Raw genomic sequence first — 17744 nt, forward strand, 5'->3', positions numbered from 1 at the left:
ACTGACAATGAAAGGCAGTGATAAAAGTGATAAAGCAATTCGACAACTGATCTTGTGGTCCATAACAGGGTTGGATGAAAGAGAGAGAAAGAGAGAGAGAGAGAGAAAGAGAGGGAGAGAAATCGTCCACATATCGTTAGATTCTGATAGTGTGTGTGTGATAATCTGATAGATTAAGCCATGAGGTGCTTAACTGCGAAGGTAACTGTCTTTGTCTCGTATCACATTCCCTGGGCATGTATGTTGTAACTCATTTTGATCCTAGTAGTGACTTCTAGTAACTGGTACTGACTAGTGACCACTATTCCTCTAAAACTATCCTCCACTATCCCCTACCATACCCCACCACTTGATTCGCCCACCACCGCCCTTACCCCCTCCCCCTCCCCTCCCACCCCCTCCACACGCCGAACTCACGATCTCACGCAAAAAAGAAGAAAAAAAACTCAAAGACGAGAGACCTGACACGCACGCACGCTCGCAGCGGTAGAGTCCCCGGCTGCCACTACGGTGGTCCGGGCTCGAATCCCGCCCAGGGCTGAAATAATTTCAGTATCGCTGCGCTGCGAGCCGTTACTCCAACTCTCGTGGTCGGGGGGTTGGATGTGTGTGTGTGTGCGTGTAAGGTCACAGCATTACCCATAGATCGGTCATATGTATGAGCTCTGAGCTCTCTTCCGGGAGGGAAATAGCTGTCGACCACGAGTCCAACACGTGATCCAAGAACGTGGTGGTGAATCACGTGGCGACGGGAGCTTTGGCAATGGGCTTATTGAGGGGCAATTGAAAGCTGGGACGAGGGCCTTCTGTCTCAGAGCATAAGGAAGTTCAAAGCAGATTGGAACGAAAGGAAGACGGGAAAGGAATGAGGAAATACGTACACACGTACACACACACACACACACGTACACACACACACACACACACACACACACACACACACATGGATCCCATTTTCATATAACTTTTTGGTGAAGAAAATAAATGAAGAGTTATGCTTGTGTGTGTGTGTGTGTGTGTGTGTGTGTGTGTGTGTGTGTGTGTGTGTGTGTGTGTACGTGTGTGTGTACGTATAACATACACACTCCTCCAACCTCACAACTTCTCAAACTTCCCTTCCTCTTCTGCAGCAACGCGATGATCCCATGGAGGAGGCGGACCCCCCACGGGGACATCGAGACCATCGCCGTCAGCACCACAGCACCAGGATGGAAGTCGTCCATCTCAAGGAGCAGCTCTCGGCCTCGACGGCCACGCAAAAGGTTGTCCTCCAACGTCTTCGGAAAATGGAGGAGATGGTAGAGTCGCTAGACTTTGCTCTCAGACATGTACAGCAAGACGTGAGTGATTGACAAACGATTATTGTTCTTATGATAAGAGACAATAAGGTTCAGTTTTCTGTGTTCGACGTAGATATCTTCATATATCATATCTGAGTCAAACGATTATATTATCGATCTTATGCTATGAGACAATAAAGTTCAGTTTTCTATGTTCGACCTACATATTTTCACATATATAAATCAAACGATTATTGCTCTTATGCTAGGAGACAATAAGGTTCGGATTCCTATGTTCGACGTAAATATATTCATGTAAGTTTTGCATTCATTCGATAATTAATGTATAAATTTATTTCGCAACAAACTAGTAATTTATGAAATGCCTAGACTGAATCATTCCTCCCTAGACATTCTGTCTAGTAAATCTGTATATATATATATATATAATTTTTTTTGTGTATTCAGGCAATAACATATACATGAATTTCGCCTTACAAACTAGTACTACTTGAAATTCCTGGATTAAACAATGCCTGAATAGACATTTTGTCTAGTAAATCTGTCTAGAGACGGCAATTGTCCTTGTAGAAGAGGAACTAACACAGGGTTTGTCCTCCTACAGGTGGCTCTTCTCAAGGCCTCGACCTCCTCCTCCTCGACCTCCTCCTCGACCTCCGACAACCTCGAGGACGACTTGAAGACGTCGCAGAAGAAGCGTCTGGACGCCCTCGAGGAGACGACTATCCTTCTGGAGAAGCACCTCGGCGAGATCGAGTCGAGTGTGAAAGGCCTTGGGGACATGCACTCCTCCTCCATGCAGCTCTTCCACGCCGTCGAAGAGCTCGAGGACCACCTCGACTCTTCGGTGACCGAAGTCCGGAAGGAGGTGGCCAAACTCGAGTTCAGCCTCTCGCAGATCAGCTCCGAGCAGGACGTCCTCAAGGAGGAGCAGAAGGAGAGTTACGTCTTGATCAAGTCCTTGAGGAAGGACACGGTCCACGCCAAGCATAACCTCGACTTGCTCAACCTCAAGATGGCCACCCTCGAGACGGAAGCCCTCAACCTCACCCTCCAGGACTGCAAGGCGAATAACGAGGAAGAGACCCAAAGAATTCGGTTCAACGAAACTCGAACTCATTTCAGAGCTCTCGAGCAGCAACTCAGGGCTCATAGGGCCGAGGTGGAGACGGTCGTCCGGGCCCTTGAGGGCCAGGTCGACCTCAAGGGGCTCATGGAGAACGTGGAGACTTCCGGATATCCTCATGGTAAGTGTTGGAGGTCCTGTTCCATTTTTTTTATTTTTACATTTTTTTTTTTTTTTTTTTTTTTTTTTTTTTTTTTTTAAGGACGGTATTTTGTCACTGTCCAATAACATGCAATTCATCCTATCACGTCACGGTGGAGAGGATCTGTATGCGTCACGTCACATCACGTAATATACAATGTGACATACATTTGCCATTCTCTTCTCTTGCCTTGACATTACCTTTTTTTTTTTTCTTTTTTTTTTTTAACTTCACCTTTTCTTTTTTCTTCTTCAGACTGCAGTGACCCGGGACTGAGAACCTCCACCGACGTGGCTATGATCCGTTTACGCAGTTCCTCTGCGCCAGTTCAGGTCAAATGCTCAGACTCTTGGACAGTCATCATGCGCAGAAATTCTCCACATCTGGACTTCTTCAGAACGTGGAACGAGTACGAACAAGGCTTCGGCTTAGCGTCCGGTAAGTTCGCCCTTACGCCCAAGTACCCCAATACCCATTTTTCCGTGCTCGTTCAAAAATTCAAATCAACGGTTTTAACTGGTTTCAACGACTCCCAAATTTCAAACTAACAGATGTAACGGTTTTTAACCGCCCCCGTGCGGGTGCTTATCTACATGTCGCCTGATGATTTTGATCACATAAGAGACGACGATTTATCATAATCTATTAAAAATAACAATAACAGTAATTTGTACAAGGCGACACCGCATTCAAACTCAAAATCTATTTTTCTTTTTTAATTAAAATAAATAAATCATTATAGAGGAGTGTTCTAAAATCCCTAAGGAGGACTATTTTTCCTGGAGAGTATAAATAGTACTGTTGTTGTTGTTGTTGTTGCTGCTGTTGTTGTTGTTGTTGTTGTTGTTATTCCCTAAGCCGTCTGGCCGAGCAGTTCCGTCTCCCAAAGGAACAGAAACTGAGGCTGAAACTGGGTTTTCACACAAATCCTTTATAGATTATACAACATTGTGTTGGCGTGCGTGGTTGTGTACAATGCAATCTATTGATTTATAACTTTTTATCAACTTATATATTTCTTAATTTATATATTTATTCATTTATTTATTTAACAATTTGTTTATTCATTTATTCCTTTATTCATATATTTTCTTATTCATTTATTCATATATTAGTTTGTTTATCTATTTATTTTATTTATTTATTTATTTATTTATTTATTTTTTCAGACGAGTACTGGGCAGGTCTTTCCACCCTGAACAAGCTGACAACGAGCCGGCCGATGACCATCAAGTTTTCGATGGAGACGACGGAGGGCGAGATCTTCGAGGCCAACTACGAGCACGTCCGGGTCTCAGGCCCCGAGGACGGTTACCGGCTCCACCTGTCTGGTTACTATGGCAACGCCTCCGACGCCATGCGGTACCACAGCGCTATGAGGTTTTCCACATGGGACCGGGACCAAGACGCTACGGAGACGAATTGCGCTGAGTTTTACAGAGGCGGCTGGTGGTTCAACGCTTGCATCCACGCCAACCTCAACGGAGACTACGCCAACGGCCTCAGCTGGTTCAGAGACGAGGACCGCCACTGGCTCCAGCTGTCCAGCGTCGAGGTGATGCTCCGGCCAGCCGACTACGCCTCCACCCGCCAGGAAGACCGCTGAAAATCCGCCGACCTCCCGCCGAAGGAGGCCGCTGCCGCCGACCGAAGGACGACTCCGTGGGGAGGTGTTTCGGGAGGGAGCGAAGCGTCTCCTGGTGGTACGACGACGACGACCAGATCTTCTTCAGACACCTCACCGTGGCCTCTCCTCCTCCAGGACGACCTCGGACATCGAGTCAAACGACCAAAGAACCTGTTAGCGAGACGTCCACATCGTCGTCATCGTCGTCGTGAGTCGGGAACCTGTTCAAGAACGAAGAGACCTCCTCCTTGAGCCTCAAGAACCTCATCTGGCGAAGTTGAGGACTTCGACAGTACCGAAGGCAAGAAGAGGACCTCAAGATCTAAAAAACAAAACAAAAAAAATCACGGAGATTCCTACGGAGATCTGGGTCCCCCAGGGGCGTTGCGGAGAGGCATCTGGGGACTGGCTACCCGTGGGGAGCGCCCTCTGGATCGTAATCCTCCGGTATGATGTCGGAGGACCTCGGGGGAACCCGGAGGTTCTGTTGTCTTGTTCTTCCCAGGTCTTGACCCGATTTTGCCGGAAGTTAAACATCCGCCCCAGACATCACCGCCTCAGCCAATTGGGTCGACGGGAAAAGAAAAAATAATAAACGACATGACGTCATGAGGAGGATTTCCCGGTCTAATTCCCCAAAGTGAACTACCCTGTTCTTGTTCAGACTTCCCCCCCCCCCCCGAGCTGCTGTCGTGTGAGGTGTGCTATCAAGATAGCATACCTACGCTTCCGATAAGGAATTTACTTTTTTAATCTGGAGACGTCCAAATAACCGATCTGACTGACTTGTGAATTGCATTTGTGATTACCCGTGTTCACTGGTTCGATATTGTTCACTGTGTTATCACAATGTGAACAACATTCCGTGTGTTCTGTTGAACAGTGATTATGAACATGTTCAGTTCATTAGTACACACATACGTACACACACACACACGCACACAAGTACACACACACACACACACACACATAAACATAAATATACAAACACATGCCTATACGAGTACACACACGTGCACACGCGCGCGTACACACACGCACACAAATACACATATACATACGAAAATAAACACACAAACACTAACACACACAAACACACTAACACACAGAAATGGAGAGTAAAGAAGTGTTTCCTGTGAAATCATCAGCAGAAAAACTTCTCACGTTGAGACAATAGTGCCGCCGTTCTCCGCCGTTCTCTGCCGTTCTCTGCCGTTCTGAAGAACGTCAAGTGAATAAACAATAATCCCTAATAAAGAGAAGACTAACGAGAGAAAAAGAGAGGGACGGTGCCCCTATCCATGATAAAAGAATATTATTCATAGATTATATAATTACTTTAAAAATTATATATATATACATACATCAAATATATATATATATAAACATATATATATGAATGTAAGCATGTCTTGTCTTCCCGTGACGTCATCAAAGAAAGCCATGACGTCATCAAGGAGAGTTCTGACGTCATCAAGGAGGGCTCTGATGTCATCGAGGAAATATGTGATGTCATCAGCGAGAGCTCTGACGTCATGAAGGTCAGTCGTGGCGTTATCAAGGAGAGCTCTGACGTCATCAATAACAGTGTTTAAGTGTCAAAGCACAATTTTTTTGTGAGCAAGGAAAGACATTTAGATGATGATTATGATGATGATGATGATGATGGTCCTTGCTTGAACTCGTGCCTAACTTATGTACTATTCTTTTGGTCATGTGTTCCTAGTCAGAGGAAGTTATTGATAGATTATATCTAGAAGAATCTAGGATTTAAGAAAGGGAATAGAAAGATTAGTGTGCTGGGTCGGACGAAATCGCATTTATTTTACTTTATTCTATTCTTATTTTATCTTATATAAATTTATTTTATTTTGTTTTATTTTATCATATTTTGTTTTTATGTTATTTTATTTTGTATTTCTCAAGGAAAACGTACAATATCCTCCAGTCAATGTCTTGCAGTGTCAAAATTCAAATTACAAATAATCTCATCATGTGACTGCAAATCACAAAACAAAATAAATCATATCCCCTTCCACATTGTTTTAGAATTTATTACACACAACAATAACAACAACAACAACAACAAAGAAAAATACAAAAATCACAAATACAATCGTACGTTTTCCAAAAACAAACATAACGCGATTCGCCGACCGCATTGGTCACACAGATCGTAGGTTTAACAAAAATCATCTTTTTTTGTTTTTGTTTTTCAATTAATCAACTTTTTCGAGTCAATCGTTAGTCAAATGTCTTGTGCCCAAGAAAACCCATTTATAGTTTCCTCTAGTATGGGTTCGACTTAGAAATATAAGGAATCGGTTTTGTATAGGATCGAATCGTCTAAACAATAATGGTTGTAAATGGATGTAAACATATGTAGTAAGAATGAGTGTAAAAATACGAAAAAAAAAATTCTCTAGATTTATTTATTATTTGTAAGAAGCAATTGTATTTCAGCCAAAAACCGATTTTTAGATAAAAAAAAAACTGAAATTAAAGTGAAATGTAAATAAGAATAAAGACATTTGTAATGTATAATAACAGTGATGATAAAAAATAACGTTTTGTGTGCGTGTGTGTGTGTGTGTGTGTGTGTGTGTGTGTGTGTGTGCGTGTGATTCACCACAATCTTGGACCACGGGCTTGACTCGTGATCGACACCAAATTACCCTCCCGAATGAGAGCTCAGAGCTCATATATACACCGATCTATGGGCAGTGCTGTAGCCTTACACACACACGCGCGCGCGCGCGCCATATCACCCACACACACGCACACACACATATCACCCCCACACACGCACACACACATATCATCCCCTTGCTCAAGGGGGGATAGTAACGGCTTGCAGTGTTAATAAAGCTTTCAGACCGTGTAATAGTGTGTAAGTGTGTGTATGTGTGTACGTACATGTATGCATGCGTGTGTACGTGATCCAGAACCTGTGGACCTCTTAGTGGACTAGGGAGTCTAACAAGTGGATCACTAACTAAAAATCTAGTGGGAGATGGTGGATGTTGAGTGATTAAATTTAGTGTTGATTTCGTCTTCAGAAAACTGAGGATTATCATCACATGGGTAACTTGTCATGCCAAAGTAAGAAAATCTATTGTAATATCAAGCAAAGAAAGACGTGTTGGGAGTGTCAGTGTTGTAAATAGTAGTGGTTTCACTGTACAAATTATTTTTATATGTTCAATAAACGTCTTAATTAAGAAATATCTTGTGTTATTTGTTTATTCCTTTGGTGGGTATAGTATCCAAGGAAAAATAATGTTGATTGTTGCCCCACTTTGATTTTTCCTACATTCAATGATTTTCTATAATGTCGACATTACTGTCACCCATTTCTGAAACAAAAAAATGTAATAGAATCTTTCTCAAAGACTTTTTGTCAAAAATGTAAAGTTCTGATTGATTCAAATACGAGATGATAACGTTGTAAACAATCAAAACTAATGTAATATTGCATTGTTTTGCTGAAAAGAATATCGAAGGAATTCAAGCACTTCACAACAAATTTGAATGTCGTCGGTGTTTGATGTCGTTGGTACTCTTTAATTCGGTGACGCATAGTTCTATATCATTCTTTGATTGTACCAAAAGATTCCACTCAAATTGAAGGACGACTCATAATTAAACGGGATCACAGCCGATTGAGAAAGTTATATTTCATTTGAATTTCTTCATAATTAAAATCCTCTGGCGCTATCAAAAAACATTACTCTGAGTTGTGCGTTACCGTGTTGAAGAAGTTAGGTTTGAAAGTTTCATGGTTAAAAAAAATAATATTTTCTTCTCTCTATTTCCACTAGATTATTTACATATTCTATACTAGATCATATATATAATAATTTTACCAATGATTCAAAAAGTTATAGGACATATATATTTTTCTATCATTATTCTATTATGACATTACAATTTTCTTGGAACATAAGTCCCGGTAAGTAGTGCGCATGCGCGTGAAATCGTAAACAAACAACAACGACAAATTTACAAATTAAATTCAAACAAAACTTAGTGGTATCAGTGTAACTATCAAATCGGATACAGTGAATTCTTGTAAGAAACAAACTGCCTATTAATAGTGAAAGTGTGAATTATGTGTCATTTGAGTGTTAGGATTTCATTCCAACTCTGCAATGGAATCAACATCACAGAAAATTAATTAGAACTTTGGCCAAGATAAACACATACAAATATAAGTAAGGTTTTCTTTTCTTTTACATAAAACGAGCCCTTATTTATTATCTACAATAGAATTTCCGTCGAGAAAAATGTATATTACATTGATGTATTATAATTTACCAATTTAATATTTAATTTTCTATTGCTATATCGCGAGTATTTACTCAACAATTAGATAAAATTCTATAATTATGTCATTATTCCCTTATACCTGACCATCGACGCCATATTTAATACGAGAAATGGAAGAAGGATGAGGGTGAGTGGATGGGGAGGCATAATATCACACTGTGTTCAACCTTAATGGCCCTTTACAGGACCTTTCTATCCCCTGACGGAACGATACAACCTCTGTACCTTACCACATTAATTTAATACAATTTAGAGTTTAGTAAGATTGTATCTATGTTATAAAGTGTCTGAAGTATTTTGGTATTTGGGAATGGATATGTCTGTGAATAGAGTTAGGTGGTAATGTAATAATAATAACAAAATATCATTAAGATGTTAGTACTGAATTACGACACTGGTGTATAGACGTTAAGGTACATTTAGTTCGGTGCTATTAATTAATTAATTATTAATTACCACAACCAATGGTGGGTGACGCGCATCCTACGACCTGACATCCTATTTGGGTAAGCGCGTTGGTTGTAGGTTCGTTTGACGATGATCGTTGAGCCATGAACGATCATCGATGAGCCATGAACGATCATCGTTGAGACATGAACGATCATCGTTAAGCCATGAACGATCATCGTTGAGCCATGAACGATTATTGATAAGCCATGAACGATCGTCGTTGAGCCATGAACGATCATCGTTGAGCCGTGAACGATCATCGTTGAGCCGTGAACGATCATCGTTGAGCCATGAACGATCATCGTTGAGCCATGAACGATCATCGTTGAGCCATGAACGATCATCGTTGAGCCATGAACGATCATCGTTGAGCCGTGAATGATCATCGTTGGGCCACGAACGATCATCATTAAGTCATGAACGATCATCGTTGATCCACGAACGATCATCGTTGAGACATGAACGATCATCGTTGATCCACAAACTATCATCGTTAAGTCATGAACGATCATCGTTGAGCCATGAACGATCATCGTTGAGCCATGAACGATCATCGTTGAGCCATGAACGATCATCGTTGAGACATAAACGATCATCGTTGAGACATGAACGATCATCGTTGAGACATGAACGATCATCGTTGAGACATGAACGATCATCGTTGAGCCATGAACGATCATCTTTGAGCGATAATCGTACCGAGTCGAACGTAGCTTTAGCCAGAATAGAATTGATATTGAGATCCTTCACATGGTGTTGAATCCCTAATCTTTGGTCTTTAGTCACCACATTCAGCTCCCTAACATCCCTTCCTCGTTCCCAAATCTCTCCCTTTCATCTTGCTCCAAGCCCACTCCCTCCCTCCCTCCCTCCCATTCCCCCCTCCCTCCCTCCCTCCTCCCCCAATTCCTAAATCCCTCCGTTTCATCTTGTACCTATTCCTCCCCCTCCCTCCTCCCTCTCCCTCCCTCCTCCCTCTCCCCTCTCCCCTCCTTCCTTCTCCTTCCCTCCTCCTCTCCTCCCTCCTTCTCCTCTCCTCCCTCCTCCTCCTCCTCCCCAACTCCCAAATCCCTCACTTTCATCCTGTTCCCCCTCACCTCCGATCTCCCTCCTTTCTCTTCCCGCCCCCTCCTCCCTTCTCCCTCTTTCCTCCTCCCCCTCACTCCTTCTCTTCCCTCCTCCCTCTCCCTTCCCTCTCTCACCTTCTCCTCCCTCCTCCCTCTTTCCCCTTCCCTCCCTCCTCCCTCTTTCCTCCTCCCCTCCTTCCTCCTCCCCTCCTTCCTCCATCCCTCCTTCCCTCCTTCCTCTTCCCCTCCACCCCTCCTCTCTCTCCTTCGCTGCCTCCTCCCCCGTCGCCCTCCTCCTCTTCCTGAATCTGACAGACGCGCAGGAAAGTGTGAAATGAAGAGAAAAAAAAAGAGCCTCTTTACATTTCTCTTTATTTCACTCTTTTTCTCACCGAGAACGTGGTTGACAGTAATCCTGCCAACTACGAAACCTACAAAAGCGTTCCTTTTTTTTTTCTTTTTTTGAAACTCGGAAAAAACAACTCAAAAATCGAAATTGGCATAGACGCTTTAACTTTAGAATGTCATAGACCTAAATCCATTTTAGCTTCTGAATTTCAAATAAATTAAACTTAATCTAATAAACAATAGATGATGTTCTGATAGGACAGTTATGTTAATATACATGCATTGGTCTAATGTCTTAATAAGAACCTAAGAATGTAGGAGACTGCAAGGGACCATAAGGCCTACACTAGGCAGTTCCATGTCCTTTACCACCTGTTATTCCCATCCATAAAGTTCTTTCATTTTTTTTTTTTAAACAAACAATATTTTCATTGCTCACTCCTACGTGGTGGTTACTAAGTTTAATCCGTTCGTTAACTACTCTATTAGTAAAACAGTTCTTGCCTATTTCCTTCTTCGTACTTAGGGCAAAGGTGACGGCTTCGGCCGCAGGTAGTCAGCGTCTCCTATCGTGGTCTCCTCACCTTCTTCCCAAGGAGTGCGGGATTCGAACTGGTTTACCAACAAGGAACACACCCATTTGTCTTCCATCTTATCTTAAGGTCTTATCACATTGGGCTATTTTTCCTCCAGCAGATCACATTCCTTCACTAAAGCTGCGGCAGCACATCTGCTCCGACAGTCGAAGGAAAAATAGCCCAGTGTGATAACGCCTTTAGCTCCTTGTGGATGGAAGGGCTGGACAAAGTCCTCCGTCACCCGGTTCGAATCCTGACAACCCCCTCCCTCCCCCCTCCTTACAGGAACAATGTCTCTTAATGCCCGGCGGGGAATGGACTCTGAGATTGAAGATTTTGAAGGATTAAGAAGAAGAAGAGGAAGAAGAAAGGAAGAGGAGGAAGAAGACGAGAAATACGAGGAGAAGGAAAGATTAAGAAATATAATGTAATTGAAATCAGAATTGAATATATGATTGACGAATAATAAATAATTGTACAAATGAAGCCAATAGTTAACAAAAACAACCACAGAGTTTTAATCTTGTGCGGTTATTCCTTTTAACTGGTTACAGGCGATTTTATTCATTCAAAAACTATTCCTTACCACTGAAAAGGTTAATGATCTTTTGTTTTATCATTCAGATCTGCCATATTGAAAAAATCTCAAGTCATTAGCATTCACAGACAACGAAAACATGACCACAGTTCAGGAATGAAATTTAACAATTTGACAAATTTAGATTTAAGAAGGAAATAGGCAGGAATTGGTTTACCAAATGAATGGAATAAACTTAGTAACCATGTAGTGAGCGCTGAAATTATTGTTTAAGACAAGATTAGATGACTGGATAGGGATGACAGGTGGTAAGGGACTCAGAACTTCCTAGTGTAGGCCATATGGCCTCTTGCAGTCTCCTCCAGAATAACCTGTGTAGGAGACAGACTCCTGCAGAACTTTCTTAAGGATAATAACATCACTGAAGGATTGAAACTTTTGGTAATTGAGGGAAATTGACGTCGAGAATAGACAAGGCCTTCAACTGAGCATTCAACTTTCCCCAGGGATGGATGGTCTGACCAACTCTGAGGAGAAATTGACACCGAAAAGGAGAATGAGGTTCGCGTGGCAAAAAAAAAAAAAAAAAAAAAAAAAAAGTGCTTGAACAGAAGCACATAAGAATGGAGGAGACTCCAAGAGCCCTTTAGGCCTACACCAGGCAGTTCCATGTCGCTTACCATTTGCCATCCCCATCCATAAAGTTATTGCTTGACCAAAAGAATGGTTTAGATTGCAAGAGACCCTAAGACCTACACCAGGCAATTCCATGCCCCTTGCTACCTGTCATCCCCATCCATAAAGTTATCTTTTCTTAAAACAGCTAATTGTTTCAGCGCTCACTATATGGTTACTAAGAGCTTTAAGAAGAGTATATGGAAGGGGCAGCATCCTTGCCTCCTGATAGGGGGCATTTTGTGGCGTTAAACCATATATATATATGTGTGTGTGTGTGTGTATTCACCATGGTCTTTTGGATCACGTGTTGGACTTGTGATCGACAGCTATTTCCCTCCCGGAAGAGAGTTCAGAGCTCGTATGACCGATCTATGGGTAATGCTGTGACCTTACATACACACACACACACCCCAGCTCTCCGCCCACGAGAGTTGGAGTAACGACTCGAAGCGCAGCGATACTGAAATTATTTCAGCCCTGAGCGGGATTCGAACCCGGACCGCTGTGACAGCAGTTGCGATCGCTACCACTACGCCATCAAGCCCCGCGCGCGCGCGCGTGTGTGTTTGTGTGGAATCGCGTGAGAGGAAAGAGTGAGTAGGCGTGAGATCACGAGCGGGAGAGTGAGACTTGCAGAGGAGATGGTATAGGCAAGTGAGATGGATGCAATGCGTGGCATTTTGCATGGTAAGAGGTAGTTGTTGATGTTGTAGTTGCTGTTGTTATTCTTGTTATAGACTGTAGTTTAACAGCGCGTCTGTCCTGTTGCAGGAGTAGAGTGATTAAAGGGAGATAGGCTTGTCAGTGGAGATATTTGATATATCGTATATTCATTTATCTCACCAAAGTGTTTGATATATCTTATATATTTTCCTTAAACAATTGCCTACTCTGTTATTTGTCTAGTATGTATCATTTATCAATTTCTTTATTTTTACGTTGTAGAATGAACAATGAGAAAACATCTGTAATGTGTATGTGTGTGTGTGTGTGTGTGTGTGTGTGTGTGTGTGTGTGTGTGTACGCGCGCGTGTGATTCACCATGGTCTTGGATAACGTGTTGGACTCGTGATTGACAGTTATTTCCCACCGGAAAGAGAGCTCAGAACTCCTATATGACCGATCTATGGGTAACCTTACACGCATATACACCCCCAACTCCCCACCCACGAGAGTTGGAGTAACACCCCGCAGCGAAGCGATACTGAAATTATTTCAGCCCTGGTGTGTGTGTGTGTGTGTGTGTGTGTGTGTGTGTGTGTGTGTGTGTGTGTGTGTGTGTGTGTGTGTGTGTGTGTGTGTGTGTGTGTGTGTGTGTATGTGTGTGTGTGTGTGTGTATGTGTGTGTGTGTTACTTCTAGGAATGCGCTGAAGATCAATACTGGTATTACTACGCTAATACCAGCACAGGCACTTACTGTAATACTCTTCCTACCGAGGTCCCCCCTCCCCCCTTTAACCCCTGGCGATAGAATAATATTAGTAATAAGAGTAATAATACCCGTGACAGAGGACAGGTAACGGGTAACGAGTAACGGAAACCTGTGTCTTGGGTAATCACAAGTCCCAGTTTTTTCTCATATTTTTTATCTTTTTTTTTTTTAATCTGGTTTTAATTAAAAGACACAGATTCCTTAACAAAGCTCTTTCAAGCTTCCGACATGGACTGCTAACGAGGAGGTCCATAGTACGGTCTTCACCGGTGACTGCCACGTGCCCAAGCATTGGGAATAAATTTTGTTTAAACCAGAACAAAATATGTAAAGTGTGTCGTCTTAGTAACTAAGCTTTATTGAAATGTTAACTAAGTTATTGTTAATGGACTTTAAGTAAAATCGCTTACATTTTATTAATTCTAATTTTGACATAGCCAGTTTTACGAGAAAGTTAGTTATAAATTAACCCCGGGAAGCACTTAATCTTGCCCTCAGCAGATTAAGTTGACCCGATTTAAGCATAATATGTTAATCGAGATTTACTCTTAACCGGGAAGATTAAACTGATCAACCGAACGAAGCAAGCATTGAAAGTGGGGGGGGGGGGTTCCTCCACGGAATTTAACCAAATCAATCACCGACAACCTGATTAAAAACTAACATCAGCAAACCGAATTAACGGGGTTAGATGGGCCGCAAACTAACCTCCTTCCTCCAGAGAGCGTGGAGGAGACGTGAATAAAATCGCGTGGCGGGAGATCGAAAAAGAGGGGAAAGTCTCACCCGGTGATGAGGTGGTGCGTTAGCGAAGTGGAGATCTTCGACGACGAAGAACGGCGTTGCCATAGCAACCAGATTTTTTATTTATTTAAATATATTTTCTTTCTTTTTTTTTGGGGGGGCAGTCTTGGTGCAAGGCTCATCAGGAATGTGTACATGTGTGTGTATATATGGGTTTGTGTGTGTACATGTAATTATGCGTGTGTACATGTGTCTGTATGTGTTTATGTGTGTACATGTAATTATGCGCGTGTGCATGTGTGTCTATATGTGTTCATGTGTGTGTATGTGTTCGTAGGTTTGTGTGCACGTGTTTGTACATATAGGTTTGTGTGTACATGTGTGTATGTGCATGTATATATGTGTGTATGAATGCGTGTGTACATATGTGTATATGTTCGTAGGTTCGTGTGCATGTGTGTGTGTGTGCATGCGTTTGAGTGTGTACATGAGTGCGTGCGTGTGTACATGTGTATGTGTGTGTGTTAATGTGTGTGTATGTGTTCGTAGGTTTGTGTGCATGTGTTTGTATACATGTATGTATTTGTGTGTGTGTGCGTGTGTGTTTATGTGTTCGTAGGTTTGTGTGCATGTGTGTGTACACATGTGTGTGTACGTACGTGTTTGTGTGTGTATATTTGTACGTATATATTTATGTATACATGAGTATGTGTTTGAAGGTTTGTGTGCATGTGTGTGTACATGTGTGTATATGTGTGTTAATATGTGCGTATGTGTTCCTAGATTTGAGTACATGTATGTATATGTGTATGTACATGTGCGTGTACATGTATGTGTATGTATTCGTAGTTTTGTGTGCATGGGTACATGCGTGTGTACATATGCGTTTGTGTACGTACAATCGCCTGAACGTAAAACTGTTACCAAGGTAAAGCGAATACTGTAAGGTACGTTAGCGGTAGGGGGGGAGGGGGGAGGGAGAGCCAGAAAACCTCCCCACTGCGCAGGTAGATGATGACGTCAACGGAAATATCGAGACCAGGGTTCCGCGGGTCGAGAGCTGTCAATCACTCACACACCAGTGTATGGAGCGAAGCTCCATCTTCTGATTAAAGGGGTAGCTAAGGCAGACAAATAACATATAAAAATGCCAACAATTTGTATAGTACAGAAGTGCAATGCCGTTAGACTGAAAGGTGATAGAAATATACATTTCTTTTCACTACCCAAAGATAAAGAACTTAGAAAGATATGGATTGAATTATGTGGCACACACAATACTCGGTCATCTGGATATGTATGCAGCCGTCATTTTGAAAGTAACTATTCATTATCAACATTTCCTGAAATTTTCATTCAATTGCAAATAAACAGACTAAAGAATCCGGTTAAAACATAACTGAGGTTGGTGGAGATAAAGGTCTACATATAAATTGACATGTCATCCCATCTAATAACTCGTCATATTAATATAATCCACCTAATGTGAAAGCATGGAAAACATTTTTATAACTTTTCTGGCGGTCATATCTCAGATACTGATAATTTAAGGATAAGAAAGTGATACTGCGTAATTTCAGTATCATGTGAACATCATAGTGTAATTTTAAAGTTGACCATACATACAGATGGTTTTCTTTAAAGTTTACATATTCTTTCACCTCTCACTCTCTCCCCCTCTGAATTTCCTATGACGTCACGGTGGAGGTGCGTGGAGGTGGGGGGGTGCTCAACGTACCTTATAATATTCGTTTTACCTTGACTGTTACAACTGAGTCGCCAGATCCGGTTCGGGCAATTAATGTCCTTCTTGCCCTGAAAGGTGCCCTAAACGAGGCAGTAGGCTAAACGAGGTCATTGACGATCGCTGTGGTCGAACTCTTTATTGAGGTCATTCTTTTGTAATGCACAATTACAATTCAACTTGTTCAGTGTGTGAAGACGCATATTGAATATTACCCCACTAGTAACTATAATGTTAAACTGTATTGTTGCAAATATATTAAAAGGCATTCAATTGAACTGTTCATCGCGTTCAAAATAAAGATTGGCAAGTGAACTAAGCGATGCAATAAATACAAATCTTATACTGGAGTATGATGTTTATAAAAATCATCTCAGCATAGAATAATGAAATTATTTCCTGTGCAAGTCCGACGTTTTTATGTCACATATAAACCACGATTACGAGAAATAAACACTGTATAACATCTGTGTGGACTGAACTAACTGTATTTTTGTTGGTACAGATAATTAATATGTATATTGCGGATGCTGTCGCCTCATTTTTTCTGTCAAAGTAATCTCGCCAAGACTAAGGTGTCAACGTGATCTGGTATACGGGGGCCACAAGCACAGATGACGTTTGAGTAATTTTCCCTTTATTAATTTCAACGTTTGGTAGTTCATTTGGCCCTCGTTGAAATGATACTTTTAGATGGCCACGCTTAGAGTTAATGAAAGAGAAAGTGGGAGGGAAGAGGGAGAAGGAGAGAAATAGAGAGAGTTATGGTAGGGGAAGGTAGACAGAGAGAGAGAGAGATATGGCGGGAGGAAGAGAGATAATATGGCAGGAGAGAGAGAGAGAGATATGGTGGGTGGGGGAAGAGAGAAAAGAGGGAGGGACAGAGAAAGAGAGAGAAATATAGCTGGGGAGGGATAGAGAAAGAGAGAGTTAGAGAGATGGCGGGGCGGAAAGAGAGAAAGAGGGAGAGGGATAGAGAGAGAAATATGGCAGGGGAGGGATAGAGATAGATAGAGAGGAGGAAATAGAGAGAAACACGTCGGGGGAGCCAAGGGATAGAAAGGCTAAGAGAGAGGAAGGAGAGATATGGCGGAGAGACAGGGGTTGGAAAAAGAGAGGAAAAGAGAGAGATTATGAGAGATATGACCTGAGGGGGGGGAGAGAGAGAGAGAAAGAGAAATATGGCTGGGGGAGGGATAGAGATAGATATGATGGGGGTGGGGAAAAAGAGAGAGTGGGAGATGAGAAAGAAATATGAAGGGGCTGAAGGACAAAGAGAAAAAGAGAGATACGGAGGGGAGGGAGAGATAGAGAGAGGGCGGGGAAGTTATACACATATGGAGGGGGAGTTTATATATATATATATATATATATATATATATATATATATATATATATATATATATATATATATATATATATATATATATATATACATACACATCTACATTGAGACACTGACAGGTTTGAGGAAGGTGGAAGAAGAAGACACGGGTCTAGGACCGAGTTCATTCCTGACCGGTTTCGCTTAGAGCTTCTCCAGAGCAGTGATACTCCTGGATGAAGCTGCTGACGGTATACATAGAAGACCAGACATCACAATCCCACCAACTAGGCAGGGAACGCGGGTGCGGGGAGG

At 42.0% G+C, this 17744-nt stretch overlaps 2 protein-coding genes across 2 annotated transcripts in view; one reads left to right on the forward strand and one right to left on the reverse strand.

The window, feature by feature from the left end:
- The window catches only part of sca (scabrous), a 144866-nt gene extending 137451 nt beyond the window's left edge, over window positions 1-7415 (forward strand). Inside the window, exons 5-8 of the mRNA XM_076183629.1 lie at window positions 1131-1340; window positions 1906-2548; window positions 2825-3007; window positions 3739-7415. Coding sequence (XP_076039744.1) covers window positions 1131-1340; window positions 1906-2548; window positions 2825-3007; window positions 3739-4175 — 1473 coding nt within the window. The 3' untranslated portion in view covers window positions 4176-7415. The remainder of the gene's footprint in view (window positions 1-1130; window positions 1341-1905; window positions 2549-2824; window positions 3008-3738) is intronic.
- The window catches only part of LOC143024430 (uncharacterized), a 61045-nt gene continuing 47651 nt past the window's right edge, over window positions 4351-17744 (reverse strand). The window contains exon 3 of the mRNA XM_076183231.1: window positions 4351-4518. Within this exon, the coding sequence (XP_076039346.1) occupies window positions 4351-4518 (168 nt within the window). The remainder of the gene's footprint in view (window positions 4519-17744) is intronic.

Source organism: Oratosquilla oratoria, chromosome 4 (assembly GCF_046742065.1).
Source record: "Oratosquilla oratoria isolate Oo_2021 chromosome 4, ASM4674206v1, whole genome shotgun sequence".
NCBI classification, from domain to species: domain Eukaryota; kingdom Metazoa; phylum Arthropoda; class Malacostraca; order Stomatopoda; family Squillidae; genus Oratosquilla; species Oratosquilla oratoria.